General features: G+C 42.4%; 1 protein-coding gene across 1 annotated transcript in view; it reads left to right on the top strand.

Annotated features, from left to right (window-relative positions):
- LOC146798102 (cytochrome P450 2G1-like) overlaps window positions 1–21831 on the top strand; it is a 610713-nt gene that overhangs the window by 551907 nt on the left and 36975 nt on the right. The window contains exon 7 of the mRNA XM_085625317.1: window positions 6060–6247. Coding sequence (XP_085481443.1) covers window positions 6060–6247 — 188 coding nt within the window. The remainder of the gene's footprint in view (window positions 1–6059; window positions 6248–21831) is intronic.

Raw genomic sequence — 21831 nt, 5'->3', positions numbered from 1 at the left:
TCCACACAGAATATTTTTCAAAAGAAGCAGTCAATGCTGTCCCATGGGAAGACATGTGGTTATCAGTTTCAAGGTAAGTACTTGGGTTTGGGAGTTGGTTTTCTGGGCTTAGAACCAGGGGTAGCCCAGGGTAAAGGATGCACTCTCAAAGCACCCTAAGTGGCACTAGGGCTGCTGGGTGCAGAGTGCTGAGACCAAATGTTATCCAATGGGGATAGCGGGCCTTCGGTTGGCGCTGCTCACAAGCAGGCCACAAGGTTGTGGGAGTAAATTCTGGTGTTAGGCTCAGGGGAAAATAGGATCTGAGTGAACACCAAAGCTAAACCTGCAGCAGCGCAGGGGCAACTGGGTGCAGGGTGCTGTTTTGGCATCAGGTACCTTGTTGATTTCAATGAGGATTCTCCAGTTGCAACAAAGACTGCAGGCTCAGGGACAAAGATCTTCTGGAGGTGACCACCGGTTGGAGAGGTCTAGGGGTGGGCGGAATTTGCGAAAGTGACTTTCGCAAATTATCGCGAAAATGTTAAAAATCTCCGCAAACACGCGGAAATATCGCAAAGATGCGTAAGTTTTTTTCCCGCCCGTTCGCGGTATTTTCTGCATGGTCGCGGCTCGCCAACTTACCCATGCGGTTGCTCCCGGGCGCGGCCATCTTGTTTTCACTCTTCTCGCAGTGCATGATCGCGAGAAGAAAGACGTGATCGCGCGACCAATGACATTACTGCGGGCGCAAACTGTCGCGAGACAGCGCAAATGGCTACCAACAATCCAACATCTCGTGGAGAACGTGACCGGATCGGGAAAACTTGTCGGCGAACGTGGGGATTCAGGCAAGGCGATCGCGCACGCGCAAAAATGTATTATTTTACAGCGCGAGCAAGAAACAAATTATCGCTAAGCTGCGGAATGCGGAAATTTTGACATTTTCGCGCTCTCCGCGGAATGCGAAAATGTCAAATTATCGCAATTTCCGCGAGCGGAACGGAAATTTAGCCCAGGCCTAGTTGGGATGCTGGGACACAGTCAGTTGGGCCACCCAAGGCCGTGGGACATCAGGTGCAGGGGTGTCTTTAGGGGTCGGGTTTTTCTTACCAGCTCCGGTCATGGTCGGTGGGATTCTCCAGAAAGGTGCTGCAGACTCTGCTTGGGGATTCGAGACTGGTCGTAGATCACCAGATCTCAGGTCAGGATCACCGGGGAGACTTCCTCGTGGTGTTGGGCCACTCGAACTCGGACTGTGTGCATCAGGTGCAGACTTGCGCTTTTGGCAGGAGTCTGTGGGTGAGCAAATCCAGTGCTCTTGGGAGACAAATTATTGGGTTTGGAAGGCATAGGAGGTCTTTTGAGTTCTTGAGGCTGCTGGCTACAGGACACACTGGGATTTTGTTGGAGCAGGTTCGAGATGGGGACAGGCCGGTAGGGCTGGGCCAAGTCCGTGGGTGTCCTTCTTTTCTTATTTCTTGCACAGCTTTTTCTGTCCTTCTTTTCTTCTTCTAGCCGGTCCTTGTCTGAAGAGGCAAGGTTTGGGGTCGCCCCTAAATACTAGATCTAGGTGCATTACAGGTAAGTAAAATTTTGGACCAATGGGTCTCTTCCTTGGGATGGGTACACCCCCTATTATGCCACCCTCCAGTGGGAGGGGGGTATATTCTTCTTTCTGGTTGGCTGATGGGGTGCCATCTGCAGGATGACAGGGACTGAGAGTTGTGCTTCACCTCAACTCCCTCTCCTGAGGAGCAGAGTTGTCAAAGGTGGGCACAGCTCCCTTCATCACTTGGAATTCTCGTGATTCTCCAGCCCAAGGTGGGGGTCAGAACCGGTGGGAGCCAGATGCTGGAAGCAGCAAAGGCCTGGGGTACCTCACAAAGGTGGCAAGCATTTGAAGCTTCCCCTTCATGGGCCCTGCCCATCCTGGGGGGAGGAGGCTTGGCCCCTGGTTCCAAGATGTGCATTGTTTCAGACCCCCAAGAGCAGAAGGCCTGTCGACCCAGGGGTCTAGAAACATGTTTGGTGCTAGCAGCTGGTGAGCAGTCATTCAGCCAGGTCACTAGAGTTTGGTCATCTCTAAGATGCCCTCTGAGTGCATTTTTCATTAAAGCACACACTGGCATCAGTGTGGGTTTAATGTGCTGAGAGGATTGATACTAAACTTCCCAGTTTTCAGTAAAGCCATTATGGTGCTGTGGAGTTCGTAATGACAAACTCCCAGCACCATATACTGTAATGGCATTACTGCACTTACAATGTCTAAGAATTGGCTTAGACACTGTAGGGGTACAGGGCTAATCTGTCTTTACCTTCACCACTGGTATAGTGCATCCAGCTAGAGGGGTGGCTGACCTATGCCAGGGCAGTGGGTTGTAAGCATGGCACACAGGAATGTGTGCAATGTCGACTCTTCACTTTGTTCTGTACAAAAACTGGCAGCCTTCAATGCAGTGTGTGTGTAAGTGTAAAGGTATCTGGCCTCTAAGGGTGGCAAAATAAGTGTTGCAGCTCTTAGAGGCCTTCCCTGGCCACAGTGCCCTTGGTACCTATGGTACCATTTACAAGGGTTAAAAGATTGCCAATTGGATTTTTTCTTAATGCAGTTTTAGGGAAAGAACATAGGCCCTGTGTACCTGTTTGGCAGGAACCCATGGCACACTCAGTCAAAGTACATCAGCAGTTTGGAAAAAAGTGGGGGCAACCATGCAAAAAGAGGGCACTTTCTTACAGCATGGTGCCCTTGACCAAGCAGGACATCCACTCACACAGTAGTCCCCATCAACATTAGGGACTACTATGGTAATGTGAGCTTTTTTAAAACCTAAAAATATGTTTGGATTTAGACACTGATTTCTTTTATACATAGTTATTATGCAGGCAATGGTAGTCCTGCTGTGATTCCAAGAATCCTCATGCATAATAAATGAGGCTTGTTTTTCGGAGAAATCCCCATGTCATTTAGTGATTACCATAACTAGGTAAAAGGTCAGTACTAAGAACCTTCTTTATGTAGTGTAATGCAGGGGAAATGTAGGTGAAAGCTCTAGTTACTAACTGAGCCTATATCGGGGTACCTGTATGAAACATAACAAGATCTGTGTCTGCGCCCTTCACCAGGTCACACAAAAGCAGATGTCTGAGGAGTGCACATTGGGCTTGCCGTGGTAAAACACCTTTTAGTTTTAACCACTTTTTAGCCATGCCATTACCCGTACCTGCCACTCAACAGTGTTAGCCCCACCCACCCCTCAATGGCACTCGATGCAGTAAAAAAGTACAAGGGCAGGGAAATCATTTTCATTTATATTATCTTTTCAGAGTTCTGTGTAGGGCTTTTGTCGATCTTATGTTGCTCAACCAAACCATGGCTATGTCAGTGTTTTTGTGAAATGTGCTCCTGTTTTAGCACAATCCCAGCAAGAATAAACCTCATTTGCCCATCCATGATTAATATATATCTGTAAACACAGATTAAAATGAAACAAAACATTGTGAATTGCTCCTGGCCCTTAGGTTAAGCCTGGACAGCATATTGGCTGATTTACACACAAGAGATCCCTGGAGACAGAGGGCCTCATGTAGGAAGCCAAATACCGGTCAGTAACGGCCGAAATTCGGTAAAAGTCCCGTTACCAACCGGTATTTAGGCATTTGCGATGTAGGGGGCTGATTTTCTGGATTCGGTATTTACCGAATCAGAAATTAAGAAATCGGTAAAATACCGATTCGGTAAATACCGAATCCAGAAATGCTATGTAGGGGGCACTCAAGTGAGTGCATCATTGGTGTCTGGATTCGTTATTTACCACCAACTACAAGTTAATGGTAAATGACGAATACCTTTCAAAAAGCATTTTTGTGCTATTTGAAAAGTGCAATGTGGCAGACATACATGCCCTTAGGGCATGTATGTGCGCCACATGTGCACACATGCACGAATCAGGGGTGCAACAGGGTGTCAATGTGACACCCTGCCACCCATGATAATGCCTCCCCTATTACCGATTCGGTATTTACCGAATCGGTAATGGTAACTGGCTTCCTATTCATTCCTATGGGCCTCCAGGCCCATAGGAATGAATGGGAAGGTATGCATTATTACCGATTCGGTAAATATCGATTCTTAAATACCGATATTTACCGAATCGGTAATAATTACCGATTGGTTACCTACATTACATTTACCGATTCATAAATACCGAATCGGTAAAATTCGGTATTTATGAATCAGTAAATGTGATGCTACCTACATATGGCCCCTAGTGCTTGCATTAACCCCCCATAAATCCTCCTCGTCCCAGTCCTAACATAAGTGCAGCGATTCGGCGTGCTGACAGGCCATCTAAAACCTTAGTATTTTTTATATTTTTACTACATAAAACCCTCCCACCCACTGCCATTCCTGTTTCTTTTCCTGTACGACGGCGTGCTGTCAGAGCACTAGGTTTATTACGCTGTGTCTTCTATGGTATGTTAGGGGCTTCCTTGGAGTGTGTTGCTCCTTTGGTGGGTTGGCTCCTGCAGAGTTTTCAGCTTCATTGGCCAGTCACTCTGGTGATTGTGCCCTCTTGCGATTGGCCTACTGTTCTGCGGGGTCTCCAATTGTCCCCTTTTGAGCCTTTTTGGGAGGCCGATTTGGTGCAATTGTCTGCTAAGTTGGCTTTCCTGTTGGCCATCACCTCTGCTCAGAGGTTGGGTGAGTTGCTTATTTCTTTTTTCTTTTTGCAGTTCTTGCCTGACAGGGTATTGCTGAGGCTTGATCCGGCCTTTCTTCCTAAAGTCTCCTCCAAATTCCATTTGCAGCAGAAGGTGTTCTTCCTGATCTTCCAGGAGAGGAGGGTGCTCTTGTTCGTTCTGTCTTGGATGTTTGATGGACCCTTCAAATATGCCTCCAGCATACCCATGATTTTTGTCTTTCCCTGTGCTGTTTGTGTCCTGTGGTGGTGTGGCTAAGGGTAAGAAGGTGCCTACATCCACCATCAGTCAGTGGGTGCGTTTGGCGGTTTGCCAGTCCTATATGTCGGTGGGTCTGCTCCTCCGGCTCAGAGCCAGGGGAGTTCAACTCGGTCTGTGTCTGCTTCCTGGGCTGAGGCGGCTGGTGTTTCGATCCCGGAGATTTGTAGGGCCGCTACCTGGCAATCCCATCATATTTTTTTAAGGTATTATTATTGCCTTGATGTCTTAAAAGCCTCCGTTGACCATATGGCTGATGGTGTTATGAACACTGTTTTTTCTTAATCTTGTTTTTGATTATACTTTTTATAATGTATCGATCCTTGGTGTCATGATTTTTCTTGGTGTTTTTGCTTGTGAGGTACTCACTTATGTAAGAACTGGGGCTTGGTGGACAGATGAAGGGGTAATGTGTTGTTACTTACCAGTAATCCTAATACCCGATTAAGGTCCTCCTCTTCCCAATCCTGTTCCATACCTCCTACCTGCTGTGGTTGCATCCAGTCCTGCTAATAACTGGCATGTCGTTGGGTGGGAGGGGTTTATGTAGTAAAAATAAAAAGTACTAGCATTTTAGATGGTTTGTCGGGAGGCAGGATCACCTCACTTATGTAAGGGCTGGGACGAGGAGGACCTTAATCACGGTAATGAAGATTACCAGTAATTAACAACACATTAGTAAGTACCCTTGTACTCCACTGGAGAAAATCTATTAAAAACAAAGTTAAAGATTTGCTGCTACCCTAAATACACGGGAACACCACACAGCACCATATTAATATGATTCTGGAAAACAATAAATTAATAGATGTTTTTTGTATCAAAATTAACTTTAGGTTGTTGTACAAAGTAACTTTTTTAATCCAGAGATAGCCGATAAGAAATATAGGGAGGCTCTAATCTTTCTCACCATGTGCTGACTCACAATTACTGCAGCTTTTGCCTCCAACTCAAAAACCACATTCCAGAACATCATAACTCACTGCACCATCACTCACTCTGTCCCACCAAAACACATACCTCAGCACTTCTACAGTGCATGACATGAGTAGAAAAAAATCAGATGTAAGATATAAAAAAAGTATTTTTGTGAGCCTGTTACTTTTCTATTGTTTCAGAAAAAGTGCAGGAGGAGATCGACCAAATCATTGGCAGAGACCGCCTGCCAAACATGCAAGATCGGAGCAAGATGCCCTACACAGATGCGGTGTGCCATGAGATCCAAAGATTTGCCAACCTTATACCTTTTGGTGTTCCCAGGGCAGTTGTACGTGACACTGTGTTCCAAGGATACAGTATTCCAAAGGTAATATTTCAACAAATGCTTTTTTCAATGCTTTACAACTCGTAATTTTGCACGATATTTGCTTTTAAAGTGTTTCCGGTGGAAAGTCATGAGAAGAAAAGGGTGAGGCATTAGGCTCGATTTTGGAGCAGCACACAATTGGACATTGGTAAGTGAAGTGGTAGAAATGAATCTATAAGCAGATTCTTAGAGCAAAGAATATGACTATTACACATTATATACTCCATAGACCATACTTGCCAACATTTTGAAATAAGAAAGAGCATATATTTTTTAAAAGACGAGGGAATGTATTTTCCTCATAGACTTTTGATGATGAAGCAGGGGCAATTCCAGACAGGAGGCTGCTAAAATATAGTTGTTTTGCCTAAAAATATTGTGAGTCCCCGCCTGAATCAAGTCGATTGTCATGAGTGATATACACAAGTGCGGCTCCTCTGTTATGGCGGAGGAGCGTCGCCCCGCTGCTGAAACCAGCAGATCAAAAGATGTAAAATAAAATGATTATAAAGTAATTATTAAAACTGTTTTATTATAATTTTATTTTATGTGTAGGAGCCGGAGCTGCAGCTGAGTTTTGAGGGCAGGGCCATCAGCAGCAGGAGGATTGGTGGGCACAGGGCACCAAGTGCGCATGTGGGTTTGACCGGACATTTTATAGACCTGGGTGGTAAACTTCGCCCCGTTTGCAGAGTTTTCTGCACTCTACAGAGCTCAGAAAGTTCAGAAAACTCCGCTTTGCAATGTGCAGCGGAGTTCTTTCCCACTCGCGATCGCGAACGGTAAGTTCGCGATTGCGAGCGGTAATTTCTACCCTAGCAGGAGGAATACCAGCACAAACTGCAGTTCACACTGCACTCTGCCACTCGCGGAACATCACAGAGTCTTTTTTGTAGCCTTGCGGAGTTCCTCGTAGCAAAACTCCACAAACTACGCCCAGGCCTACCATTATAGGATTGCCAAACCTTTGCCTGGAGATATCAGCAGGGCTCAGGAGCAAAGGCTCCCAGTCCCTGTTGGAGCATGAAACTAGCCCGCTCCACTCAACCTCGGTGCTGCTCTCATGCTGGGTAATATCAGCATGAGAGCAGCATAGGTAGGGCAGGGGAGTCTAGGAGCCTATGTGCATCAGGATTCAGGAGCTGAATAGCGTGGTGATGCAGCAGGTATGTTGTACTTTAATGTTTTTTGTCCCCACGCTGCCTACCATATTTCACTGCTACCGCCCCTATAGGTCTGATTCCCAAACTATATTATTGTTGTACATTACCCTTAACTCTGCAAAACTTTGAGCTCAGAATGCAAATGTCTTCACAATGACAAGATTTCTCTACACTAACTTCCACTTACAACCATCACAATCCACTCACCTAACAGAGTGTTTGTAGTCACATTAATTCTACAGTCATAATCATAACCAATCAGGACATAGGCAGGGGTTAATGGTTGATATCCCAAGGAAAGGGCCCACTTGGAATGTTTTCAAGAAGGACGAATTTTTGAAATAGCAAGGTTTCACAAAGTATTTTAATTTTGATTACAAAATGATGTGAGGCAGTCTAGCACTTGTTGTAATTTCCGATAAAATAAGTAGTACTTTTAGGCATAGTGAGATAAAGTGATATGTCATTAGTTGGGACAGAAAAGTCCTCCTCATGGTAACGGACATGCACCCATGCCCTGAGTGCTCCAACTGTACTGATGTCTGGATCCCTAATGCTGATTTCTTTCATCATAAGCAAACACAGATCATGGATGTTATTGGACTGAGAGGTTCATCCAAATCGCTATCGTAATAGTGCTGAAAGTCCACTGCTTTTACCAGGGTTTAAGCAGCGCAAGCACACTGGTTGCAGCATACAGTGTAGTAAAGAGTAGGAGTAAACAGGTCCTTTTTTACCTGTCACTGGAGGGAAGCCTACAGGCTCACTCATTCATAGATCTGCAGCTGCGTGCTTAACTCACTCCTTGGCCAACATCAGGTTGTTGTGAAGTTCTACTCAGCACCAGAGTGGTGTACATGCACTAGGTGTATGTGTGCCTGGGAAGGGTCCAAAACAGGGATAATGCAGTGATGTGCAGTGCATACTGTAAATAATCTAGGGCAACTTCATTTTTATAGAGAAATCAGAACATGTCAAATAAAAGTAGTGACACTAATATTTAGAAAAATACAAAAACATTTATTTAATTGTGTATGATAATTTAAAAATATTCATAAATATATTTTTTATAGATCTGCACAGGGCTTTCATTTATACAGTGTCCTAGCTTCAATCATCCTTCAAGCATTCATACTAATTAGAGTGATATTTCCAAAATCAATTCTCTTATTAGTAATACAAAGTTTTGGTCAACTATACAGGATATAAAAAAGATTTAATTTCAACATATGTGCAGTGCATACAGGTTAACTGCATGTGCTGGGTGTATGTATGCCGGTAAATGGTACAGTACATGAAGAATGTAGTACTGTGCAGTGAATGCAGGTTAAATACTTGTGCTGGATGTGAATGTGCCTGTAAGTTGTACAGTTCATGAATGATGTAGTGCTGTACAGTGTGTACATGTTAAATGCATGTGATGGGTGTATGTGTGCCTATGAGTAGTACAGTACATGAAGGATACAGTGCTATGTTGTGATTGTACATTAAATGATTGTGCTGAATGTATGTGTGCCCCTGAATGGCATAAAACATGGCAGACAATGGGTTCTTTTTGGGAGAATGAGTGCTGCATGATGAAACGTTAGATGCAGAGGAATCCCCAGACAGGTGTGTGTATTGATGTATTCTTGTAAGGTGGGTGGGACACACTTGAGAAGGGATAGCCAGGCTTCTCCCATATACCTCAAAGGATGCACCTTCCTTCAGAGAGAGGTCATAAGGAAGGGGCCTGGGTACATCTCACAAACTTCAAAGACTCATTTCCTAAATCAGATTTGGTGTCTGGAAATGGACTATGATTGTGGTTCCTAACCTTTTGACTTCTGTGGACCTCTCTTTAATCATTACTGGAACCTGGGGTCCCCCAATGAATAATTATTGGAATCCAAGGACCTCCCAATGAATCATTACTGGAAGCTGGGGTACCCTGCCTAGGCATTTTTGATTATTCGAACCAAAGAATAATAAACAACAAATACAGAAACAAGCAAATAGAAAACAAATGCACAAACGATGACACATTATATTTAATTCACAAATAAATATAAAAAAAGGCTAATTTTAATAGGAAGTTTGGAGCATTTCTGAATTCAATTGAGGCCACTCATCGTCCATACCACATTCAGTTTAATGCACTGCTCCCATGAATCAATCTGAGGATACTAATTTAATTTTTCGCCTTCATTTTCAAATGTCTTCACATTTACAGAAAATTAAAACATTTCGAATTGTTTTTTATTTATATACAAGTCAATAATTGTTTGCTAATATTATTTTATTTTCTAAGTAGTTGCAGACCCACTGAGTAGGCTTTGTGGACCTTTAAGGGTCCCCGGACCACAGGATACGAACCACTGCCCTATATGAAGGGGAGCTTGAGACCACAAAAATTGTCAACGGTCAAGCAGCCAGCAGTGCATATAGGAGAAACTCTGCAAGACTTCTGCTTGTGAACTGTATTGGTACCAAGGCCTGCTAGTCTCCCTGCTGGTTGAGAAGACATTAACCAGGGAAATCAGGATCACCTGCTGTGGAGCCTGGAGCACCAGCACCTGCTTGCTTTCCAAGAACAGTGTGCCCTGTGAGGAATAGGAGAGCATTGGAGGGAGTGAGGTCCACTAGGAAATCCTGGCGAGGTGTGAGGAACCAGCTGCTGTACCATTTGAGTTGTGGCCCATGCGCAGAACAAAGTTGGAGACCCCAGTATGCCAGTAGAGGGTTGCCGTGAAGCGAGCTATAGATATCGCTGTGCTGATTTGGCTTCAGCCCGTGTTCATTGCGGTGTCAGTGACCCGATATGCCAGGAAGGGCTGCTGGAAAGTGAGCTGGAACCAACGCTGAGCCGGTCGGTTCAGAGCCTGTGTACAGTGAAGCATTGGAGACGCTATGCGTCAGGAGGGGCTGCTCTGGACTGATTGCTGTGTGGAGAGGGCCATAGCCCTTGCAGAGTGAAGAGACTCTGTATACCAAAAGGAGCTGCCGCGTAGGCATCTACTGTGCCAGTCGGGTCGGTGCCTGTGTACAGAAGCAATACAGTGATCTTGTATACTAAAGGGGGTCACTGGGACCAGCAAGAAGTCTGACCTGACCTGGAACGTTGATGGAGGAGCAAATACACCAGGATGAGGGAGCCACATCAGGATCTTTATGACCTTTCCCCTTTCCCTGAGGGATGGATCAAAGACTTACCCTGTTAGGAGGAGCTGTGAGGAGCCTCCAGTTGCTGCGGGTGCATGACTGCATGGTAGGACCTTGAGGATTGTGGAGTACATCCTGCCCGGGCCATGTGCAATGAAGTCACCTGAACTAGCCGCTGCTGCACCAGTGCCCGCAGAGGGCACTTGCCCAGGACCTCCAGACACTCCGATCCTGCAGGCTCTGATAAGACTGAATTTGAGCCAAGTCAGCTTCAAGGGAACTTGCTTGCTAGCGCTTTGGGCCTGGAAAACATTTTTACTTTACAAAAGGGTCGGAGTGGACTCTTGAGACTCAGATTACTAGTGGGGTTTACCCTGGATGTTTCCTATAGTGAATGGGGAATGACCATTATCGCTAGCGCAAAGAGGGAAAAGGCCACAGGAAACTGGCTACAAAATACAAGATTCTCGCCTTCAGGAGAGCTATGAAATTGTTTGCGGGTTTTGCATTTTCCTTTGTTCTCATAGCGGTAAAAATACATTGCTTTTTTGTTATAAAAGTGGGTATTTGGCTGGACAATAATGTATTGCTTCAACTGCGTTTAATATGAGTTGTGAATGTGTCCACCCCTCTGTATTCACCTACCACCCGAGGGAGACTTGGATTGCTCAGACCATGCTACTCCAGAGAATTAAGTGCTGAAGGAGTATTTGGCACAGATGATCAGAATCCAAAGCAGGTAGGACCCAAGGACATCAGGAGTAAAAGTCCTCAACCCCCTTGCAATTGGGCCCAGTAGCTACTGCTTGCTGCATGGCCCTCTGAAAAAGGTTCTGACATCATGTATCTCACAATGTGTTAAAATGAGGAAGGCAAAATAAGAACTCAAGTATATAGGCTTCACAGTAGAACATTATGCTGCTACACCACACTCACCCCAGTTCCTGATATAGTCTGACATTCTGATCAGTTTCCATTTCCCATCCAATTTTCTCCAAATACCATATATCAAATGTTGTATCACTTATTTTTTTAGCAACTAGCTACACTCCTTTCAATGCTAACAAATTACGTACAAACAGATTAAAGTGCTTGTATTTGATCTAGTCACTGTGCGTGATCTTTCTTCACTACCTGATCTGTGGCTCTTGTGTGATAAGTAGACTTTAGAGATGAAAAAAGAACAACAGGGGAGATTTTCAGTCAGGTGATGTGATGTGATGTTGAGGAAATGCAGCGGGATTTACACGCGAGGACTCTGGATCGGGGACATGAACGGAGGGATTGTTGTATCAAGACTTACGGATGCAGGTATAGGTGTAAGAAAGGATGAGGGCATAAGACAACAGGACTTTGCTTCCAGAGCAGTGGTGGTTGTGCATGAAAGAGGAGAAGGGAATATGAAGACAGGAAGACATAGTATGTGCAGTTGTGGAGGAATTACAGAGCAACGCTGCACTGCGGAAACACTAAAGTATCTGTTGTGCTTGCCTTGCCCTGAGGATGTCATGAGTAATTACAGATGATGTAATGAGGGTTAGGAAAAAACAAGGCGTTAAGGAAAAAATGAAGCGAAAACATCAGCTTTATTCTAAAGTGCCTGAGCCTAACAAAAAATGTATTATCGCATTAGTTGTTAATTGCAACAACACATCATGTGTCCCTCTCTCATTGGCAGACTTTCGGACTACTTTGTTGCAGACAGTAAAACATTGAGCCTCTCTCATCTTTTCCCTCCCTATATTTTGGAAAAATACAAGCTGCTGTATAAATTAAAATTTAAAGGAAGCGGTTATGCTCTAATAGGCTGTGGGTGGGAATGTTGCCTCTAAATAAATCCATTCTGAGTGTTGTTTATCTGCTTGCATTTAAGTTAAATAAAGGATAAGAGAAACTGTTGATCATGTATTCTCCTTTTGAGTTTTAAATGTTATGGTTGTGGTTTATTCTACTGCCTCTCTTTTTCTTGAAAGTCATTCCTACAATAGCAAGCATTGGCAAATGCAATAGGTTTCACCTATGTGATTAATAATAATTTGCTTTCTTTAGTAAATTTTAGGCTATGAGAAATTATGCAATATAAGTTAAAGAAACTCTGTAAAAGTGTTATAACGTTTTCTTTTTAGAATGGCAATATATTGTGCAGTATCTGGTGGTTATATAAAGTGTTCCTGAATCTTAGGGGAGATGTTTGTGCTATATAATATTGACCCTGAAAATAAAACAGTGAAAAGCAGATTTAAATGTGTAGATGGTTAGTTACCTGTGTGCTTGTATGAATTAACTGGTGGTAATATAAAGCGCTTCTGTACCTTCGGGTGATGTTGACTCTATATACAAACTGACCTCAAATTAAATTGCGAAAAGCAGGTTTGAATGTGGAGGCAATTTTGGGGGTGTAGGGAATCTCAGTGTCAGTGAATTTGTCTACTGTGTTCTGTTTGAGCAAGGCAAATTATAAGTAGATTTTGAAAAGTGGTGTGTAATAAATATTGTTGGGTGGAAGGTACTTTTTAGTAGCTCATTATGGCATACTGAAAGTGTGTTGGATGTGAGGACTGTCTACACAGTTGCGGAATAAGTCATGGATTTAGGTGATGTTTGTAGCACAGCCAGAGTCGAATGTAAGGCAAATAGGTGTTTGAATAACTGGGCAGGAATGTGTTTTCACGTGTTTGTATGTGTATGAGTGAGTGTGAGCGATATCTTCTATTTCACAATGTCCCAAACTAAACTACTCATGGGAGAATATTGTGTTTTATATCATTGCAAATAACTACTTGCCTGATAAAAAGTGGACAAGACCATGATTAAAGACACAGCTAGTGGCTGTTCAAGTTGCCAGACAAGTAGAAAACCAGCTGACACCAATTGGCAGAAACAGTTTTAGCTTGTGAAAGGCAGATTAATTGACTGTCTGGAATATAAAGGGGATTGAATGTGGACGTTGATGCGAAGCTGAGAATTTCATCGCACCACATTGAGAGAATCTTAGGCACAAACCAAGAAATCAAAAGAAAAGCAGTCTGGCAATATGTGTCCTTGCAGGCAGGTCAAGATAGGGTAGATTTATTTTTCCGGTGGGGCCTTATATACCTTAGCACTTTTAAAGTCAAACAGGTAAATAAGGTTAAAAAACAGCTTTGTGTGGTAATAAGGTGTTACTCAAAGCAGCTTCTCCACGTCAGATGTGGTGCCATTTTTGACATGTCATTTTTTGGCACAGTGCTTCAGTTCCCTGTGCTCAACAACTGATAGCACTTAAAGGACAGCATTATATAAAAGCTCACATGCACAACGTTAGAGTGTGCACGCTTTAGTCGGGATCCCTCAGTAACCACAGTGCCACCAGTCTCCCATCTCCCGCTAAGCTTAATTATTGAATTATCCTACCACCAGCTGTCTCCGGATGGCACTGCACTAACTGGCTGGCTGGCATTAGCAAAAGTGGCAGTGGTTTCCACAAGTCTGAGTCTGAGTCTGGACACAAAGGGAGAGATAGGTGAATAAGGACAGGGCAATGCAGTTGTAGCAGGGCAGTTATTCGTAGCACTTTCATGGTTTGAAGCCTTCTCAAATGTAACACTGGGCTAAAGCAAAAAAAAAGGTTTTCAGGAGAAGGTTGGCAAAAGTTGTCCATACTTGCAGACATCGACAACGGAATGGCCAAGCCAACCTGCCATCGGAGTCTCAGTCACAAATTAGGCTATGGCAATATATTAATAAAAGTGCTCATAGCACTCCAGTATGCATTATAAGTCAGTGAGAATATCTATGTTTTAAAAAAAACTTGTTAATACAGAAATTCCCCGTCAGTCGTTGTGCGCGGCTGTGACGTATATGCCAACAAGGTACTGCTTCTAGTAATGTTTCCAAAATCTTCCCGAGAAGTGCACTGCACGTAAATCTACCTTACCGGGCAATTGCTCATGTCTATATCTACTGTGGTTCTATGGCCAAATAGGTTATGTGAATAAGTACTCAAACACATTAGGCAGACATATAACGTTCACACCAAAAATTATTTTAAACAACTGAGAGCCAGTGACAAACACTGTGTTCCAACCAAATGAAAGTTTTCCCAAATGTGTGTTGTTCACAGAACGTAAGCATTTGTAGTGCTGGAACTAACCCGTGTTCGGCAGAGTACAACCCATCAATGGCAGTGAAGTTTGGCATACAGTAATGAAAAGCACCTGATTTTAAGTCTACCACACTACAAGTACTCTTCACCCATACCCCCACAGTCAACTAGAGTGTGACCCACCACGCACAGGAACGCATGCGTATAAAGTAAATCACAACCACCTGGTATATGAATTTGTCAAGAAAAGATGTCACATAAATGCCACGGCCTTCACAAAGTCACTCTATTTGTAAAGACCTGAAGCTTGCGATTTGTAAAGGTCTGAACCCTGTTTACAGCTAAATCTACACTAAACCTTGGCGCTCAGACAGCCATATCACAGTTGAACCGGACTATAAATGTGTTTAATATGTGTAATCACTCAGCTGAAGAGCACAATTGTAAACAAAAAAATTGTGTTTCAGTGTGCATTCACTTACTATATAGTCCATCAGCTGAAAGCTGTGGGAAACAAGAATTTCAGCACAGTTTTGAAGGCAGAGTTCAGAAAAAAGGTGGTGGAGAGCAAAGACAAAACATAAAAAAACATAAAACAAAACATAAAAAATTTCCACAAAAGCCTATGGAAACAGTACTTGGGCCCTGTGACGCGGATATGAAATACACATGAAGATACACATAAGGAACAACAAGAAATGCTATGCCACAGCCAATAGAAATGGAGGAATAGTAGGTGGCGAGCACACAAAGTAATACAAACTAATGAAAAGCAAGAGGATGTAAGCTCTTTTTAAGATTTACATTAAATACCATAGATTGCACAAGCACAGTGCAAGCTCTGTGCAGGTAAAACCTAACAAATGGGAACACTGCCCCTTCCAAAAGCAAAAAATGCACAGTGATTAGAATACTAGAACTGTTGTGGGAGTGTGAATTGTGTCAACCCATGAAAAAACAAGCACTGGCAAAGACAATATAATGCAGCTCTAAAACGTCGAGGTATATTGGTCTTGCCAATGATTTTCTTTCCACTGGCACATTAACACAGGGCTGACAATCTTAATGGTCATCTACTAAAGAAAATGTATTCCAAGATGGCTGGTGATGCACACAGAGGTGTTGTGAACCATCTGCATGCCTCTTTCGGAATGAGTGAGTGTTAATATTTTTTGACAGATCGCAGACACTTTTAATTTACATGTTATAACATGGCAAATGGCCATGTTGGAAGGATACAATAAAATATTAAAACATTGAAAAACATATGTGTATAAAGATGAAAAAAAAAAAGCAAGTGGTCCGGCAGTACTGTTCAACATCAAGGGATGGAGTGGCACAATAGGGTGGCGCAATGGTGTGTCGGGATGGTGAGTAGAGTCGAGAGCATCAGGAAGGGTGTAAAAAAATTGTTGTGGGTGGTAGAGCAAAAATCAGGTGAAAGAGCAAGAAAACACATGCACTCACATGCTTCTCAATCCAAATTAAAATACAATCTTCTCAAGTATGGAAAAGAAGGATATAACTTATCCAATCAGAACATTGCGAGACTGAAATGCAATGTGTCAGCAATCAAAAAGCCCCAATCACAGTGGTCATGTTAGAATAAAGTACACCAAATATTACAACACATAGTTATACTCTGTTATTGCCAACATTAAAGTGAAAGGGTCACATTCATTAAAGGGGATAGAGAGGTAATTGAGGACACTAGGGGGCAATATAGTATGATGATCTATCTATATAGCGCTTTCTACCTCTGACGAGGGGCTAAGAATTTTAGGATGTGTTACATGCTACTACTTAGGAGCCCACATCTAGGTATTAATTGTGACCTTTCCAATCAATACCATGTAGTTTGAACTATTCTTCAAATTAGTGTTGATCTCATACACATTAATTAATAGGATGCTTCACAATATTAGCAACTATTTCCATGAACATTTAAAAGAGATTATACAATATATTGTCAAGGTGCATTTTAGTCATGCTTATGAATGGTGCAATTGTCAAGACATTTATGTGCAGTATTCACTCTATGTTAGGTAAAAATTATTCTAAAATAATACATGGTGCTAGTTTTGTGTATTCATACCTGTAGTATAGAACTGTGTTTGAATAGATAGCAAAACGGTGGTTTAAGGAAAAAATTCATATATATTTGTATATTCTCTCAGGGTCTCATTTACAATTGACGAGCAGGGGACATGCAGAGTACATAATTGTTCTTTAACGAATTTACAATTTCTTAGAGGGCTGCAAAGATTTTCTGGAATCAAAAAATAATACGATCTGACATCCGGAGTGGATATCTTATTATTGTTTACTTGCTCCTATTCTTTTTTTTTATTGTATGGCATTGTAGAATTTGTTTATTGCTTTCGGTATTACTTTGTGAGGCCCAAAATTACTTTCCAAGTGGGCAATTAGGAAGTACTCAATTTTCAAGAGCATGAGTGAAGAAGAGGCTTTTGGTTGTGTTGTTAGCTCAAGTGTAGATTTTTCATGTTATGTGTGATGGCCAGAGAGTATGCTCCAAAATTATAATAGCTGTGCTATACACATCAAGTGGTATGCAAGAGAGTGATAGTGAGCTTCACAGGCAGCAAACACAAATCAGTGTAATTTGACATAATTTGTGTCACGTTTTAGGAGTGGGCAAGTCTTAACCTGGCTTGGCAGTTCGGGCTGGACTATTCTCATGAGGAATAGGGTCAAGACTAATTTGCATATGCCTGGGTCTGAACTGGGGTGGTGAATTGGGCTAAAGAACGATGAGGGATTCAGTCCACACCTGTGACTAGGGGTGAGTAACTGAAACGTTTCAGGGCTCCGTCCATCATCCCTTTGTGTTTGCTAAGTCTTTACTGGTAACATGAATAGCTCTGGCTTTGTTGATCACTTCTTTAAAAGGGTAAGTTCCAGGGTGTGCATGTTGTGCTAAAAAAGATGCTTCCTCAAGGTGCTAGATTTCTGGGTGTATTTCTAGAGGCACTGTTGAACCACCAGGAAATTGCTTTGTGGAAACCACTCAGATGAAATAGACTATCACCTGAAGGCACGCATTGGCCAATGTAGAATATTTACTACAAAGTGGTCTCTAATTTTGGACTCGGTAGAGGAAAGCTTTAAGAGAGAGATGTGAAGAGACAACTTGATCAAACTCTTATCCTCCCACCCTTTACCTGGATGCCTGGGCTGGGCACCCTATGAGAAGACTTAAGTAGATATGTTATCTAATCAGATGGGTGAGAGTGAAAGAGGGACAGAAGGGTGAACCTCTGATACAATCCGGAGTGCAGGACATTCAGAGTCTGTCGTGTCTGCTGCAATGGTTGTAGGGAAAGACAAAAAGGCAAGAATTTAGGGTAAGTCCAATAACTGGGTGAAGCTAGAAGCCTGGGGTTAAAACACATTGGGCCCGATTAACAAAGGTAAACTTAGACAAAGTCTAAGTTTATTACTTTTGGAATTCACAAAGGTAAGTTACGAGTAGTATCTTTACGCCTAATGAGTATGGAGATTCCATTTCGGGGTGGAGATTCCACTCCGGGTGCAGAGTGGAATCTCCGCATTCGGGGCAAACATTCCACCCTCAAGAGCAGAGATTCCGCCCGAGTTAAAATTCTCCACCCTAGTGTGGATGTAAAGATGCTACTCGTAACTTACCTTAGTGAATACCAAAAGTCGTAAATCTTTGGTCTAAGTTTACCTTTGTGAATCAGGCCCATAATGCAAGCAAAGGAAAGCAGTTACCTTACTTGTAGTCTTACTAGGTTCCTATATAGCTCTTAAGTCAGCTTAAAAAGAGCCTGAGAAAATTCAAACACATTGGGGAATTCCACTCGCATGTTATGCATTGGCTATGCATCTATAGCAAGCATATTACTTCATCATCAGGAAAACATGCTTAGAAAAACAGGTGCAGCCTGCCACAAAATTATACATGTGTTTTGTCCATAATAATTCAATTTCAGTTAAGAACATTATTTTCCCTAAAACGTATTCAAGCTTGCACACTTTTTCCTTCAGGGCAATGGCACAGTTACCCTAAGGTTTTTTTCAGTAATGTAGTGATGTAGCTAGTGCATCAAGGGCCCTAGTACAAAGCAGGCAATGGGAAGACTGGCTGCCATTTGAATGATAGAATACAACAATAATCTAGGTTTAGTGAGTTCCTCATGCCTCTGGGCCCCAGTACCACAGCCTCTCCTACACCAAAGGAAGCTATGTCCCTGCAGTAATGGCTAGGGCCCAATCAAAGAGGTTGGGGAGAGAGGAGGAGACAATGGTCCTGGATGTTCCTTGGCTACATCAACTTTGGGAGTCTGTCTACATCACAGCTGTCATTTCTTAACTCGCCACCTATTTAGAGTGGCTTTACAAAACACTGTGGGTTACACCGTGACAAATGTTTAGAGTTCCTTAGAAACCAACAGTCAGCTCTTAAGGTGTTCAGTTGCTGCAGAATCATTTTACTGTGTATGCAGCACTGTGGCAAAGGTTGGACTCTGATGGTAGAGTGTCAAGAACTACAAGTCACGCTGCTTCAAAGCTCTCAGGCTGTGTGCTTCTTACCCGGAAACACTAGAGGTCTACTAGCAACTGTGTCCAGTCACCATAGAAAGTTGAAAGCGCAAACCAAGAGGATGGCAAGCACTAACTGAAAAAAAGTTGTCCATAAGTCAATTTCAAAGACATGGAGTGTAGTTGGCTTCATTTTCCTTGGTGGCACAACCTGACCAAAGGCCCTTTCATATCTATCAATTAAAAGATACTGGATTTATTTATTGCGACAAAATATTGCTGACATGAGGAGAAAGATCACATTAGGACATCGTGTTAGAAGCAGTTGATGCTGCTAGAGCACTGAGCCCCATGTCCAATATTCCCTGCAACCAGCCTATTTAAGAGCCTAAAGAATACAAAAGAGTTAACATCATCCACAAGTTCAATTCACATAGTAACCAATTTGACCAAACAAAGAGGACCCAAATGTCAGTAAATGGGATCAAGTATAGATTAATAACGAATTGAAATCTAAGCTGATGTCACTAATTTCATAAATATGTTGTAAAAATACAGAATCACTACTGGCATACCAAATTGACTAACAAAGTTAATTCTCAACAACATTAAACATACAAGCCATTCATGAATGTCAATGCAGAAAATGAGAAACAGGATTTGATGAGCAGAATATAGTTTGTGCTCTTGCATGAGTAAATCGAAATTACTTAAACTAAGCCTACTCTATGTAGTGATAATTAGGGAAACCCTAATTAGATCCAGTAAAGCAGGAAGTTGTCAGCATTAAAGAGATGTCTGTAGAAGTTCTCCAAAATCAGTAGTATAGCATAGCAAAAAGCCACACATCAGCGAAAAAGCAAAGAGGTCTGTGCCCCTCTGAGTCTAAAGGTAATCTGACTAAAGTTAAAGTGTGATCACCAATTAAACCCACAAAAAGAACATTTGAGAATCCCATATCACATGTCTCATTACTTTCCACCATCACATGGTACAACTTGGCAACTACACTTGAAACTCCTTTCTTTGGTCCGCACATTAGAATGTCCTTGGATTCCTCTTGTCTCCTGATACAGCATGGGCAGTAGTACTCCCTTTCTTCATTAGCGCCTCTCATCCTCACCAATACTACTCCTCCCAAACCTCACTATCTCTCATATACAATATGCCTTTCTCTAACTGTGAGATCATACGAGTGCACCTGCAGAGTAGAGAAAAACATTACAACCCAAGCAAACTTTAATGTTAGAGGTTTAACATAAAATTCAATGCTAAGGCCAGTTAATGTGGCAAGCATCTCAGTACACATTTAAATGCATGGTTATAGATACATATATAGTTATAAAATAAATGCAGAATACTATTCAAATGAGTACATGATTATGTAAGAATTAACCATATTATTCAAACCATACAAGTGCAGATATATATGAGAACAGCAATCTGATGACATTATAAGCAAAACATTAGTATTCACACTCATATAAATGTTAAGATGAGACAGCAAATGCACTTTCTGTTCAAATACACTACATTGCATTAAAGATATTAAATCACTCAAATACGTGAGACCATGGGTACGTATATATAGCATGGTCAAAACGTAAATGGTGGAGCCAAAATTATGCTACTCCGATGTCAAGTAGGATGATGTTGGTCTGGGTTGGATTCAAATAACATAACCAGTACCTGTCGGTGTACACAACTCATTTGAATTTTCCCCGCACATCCTACAGCCTAGTCTGTCACTTTCACTTATTGGTCACCTCAGGGACGCTCCATTCTCTGCTCCAAAGCACCACCATGACATACCAATGAGAGCACTAGGCACTCATGTATTGGGCAAAAGGCAACAAGGAATACACCCACTTTTATGAGTAGCAGTAAAGCTTCCTGCAAGCCAGCAAAACCAAACACACAACACTATCAAAACAGAGCCTTCAGCTACCAGATTGGTGCATGTAGATTATGGCAAACAAGTCAGTGTTGAAGCCAGCAGCTGGACCATAGCTTGCAATTCTTCATTCAACCCTCAATATGGAAGATCTGCATTACAGCACAGTAGCTGACTACTGTGAGGAGTGTGCTGTATTATATGGTATGATTCATAAAACTGTATTGGGTCCAGTCAGGCATGTTTGCAAAAACCTTTAACTCAACCCTAGGTAGCTGTGGCTGCAAACAGCAAGGCTTAAACAAAGGAACTAGAGCAAACTATTTGTAAGCACCAAACAACAAAATGAGAAAGTCCCACAACACCAAATAAATCCAACACCAATTTAGAATATATATTATATTCACTGAAAAAAACATAGGTTTCATGCACGTTATAGTTAGGAATTGGCATTTAAAAACCTTTGAAATTCACTAAAAAAAACATAGGTTTCAGGGGCGTTATAGTTAGCTGGACATTTCCTTCGTACAAAACCCTAGAAATTCCCCCGTTATAGTTAGGTCAGCTAACTATAACTCGCGCCCCCGCAATGCACTGCTGATGACGTCACATATTACATCACTCATGACATGGTCAGTGACATTACTGATGACATCTCAAATGACATCACTGATGACATCACTGATGACGTCATCCAGTGAGTCTGTGTTTCTGTAAAGTTTAAATATGTTTGATATATATAGGGAAAGGCCTATGAAAGAATGAGTGGGTGTAT

This window comes from Triturus cristatus, chromosome 9, assembly GCF_964204655.1.
Source record: "Triturus cristatus chromosome 9, aTriCri1.1, whole genome shotgun sequence".
In the NCBI taxonomy this organism is placed as follows: domain Eukaryota; kingdom Metazoa; phylum Chordata; class Amphibia; order Caudata; family Salamandridae; genus Triturus; species Triturus cristatus.
This window is presented reverse-complemented; position numbering and strand designations above follow the sequence as displayed.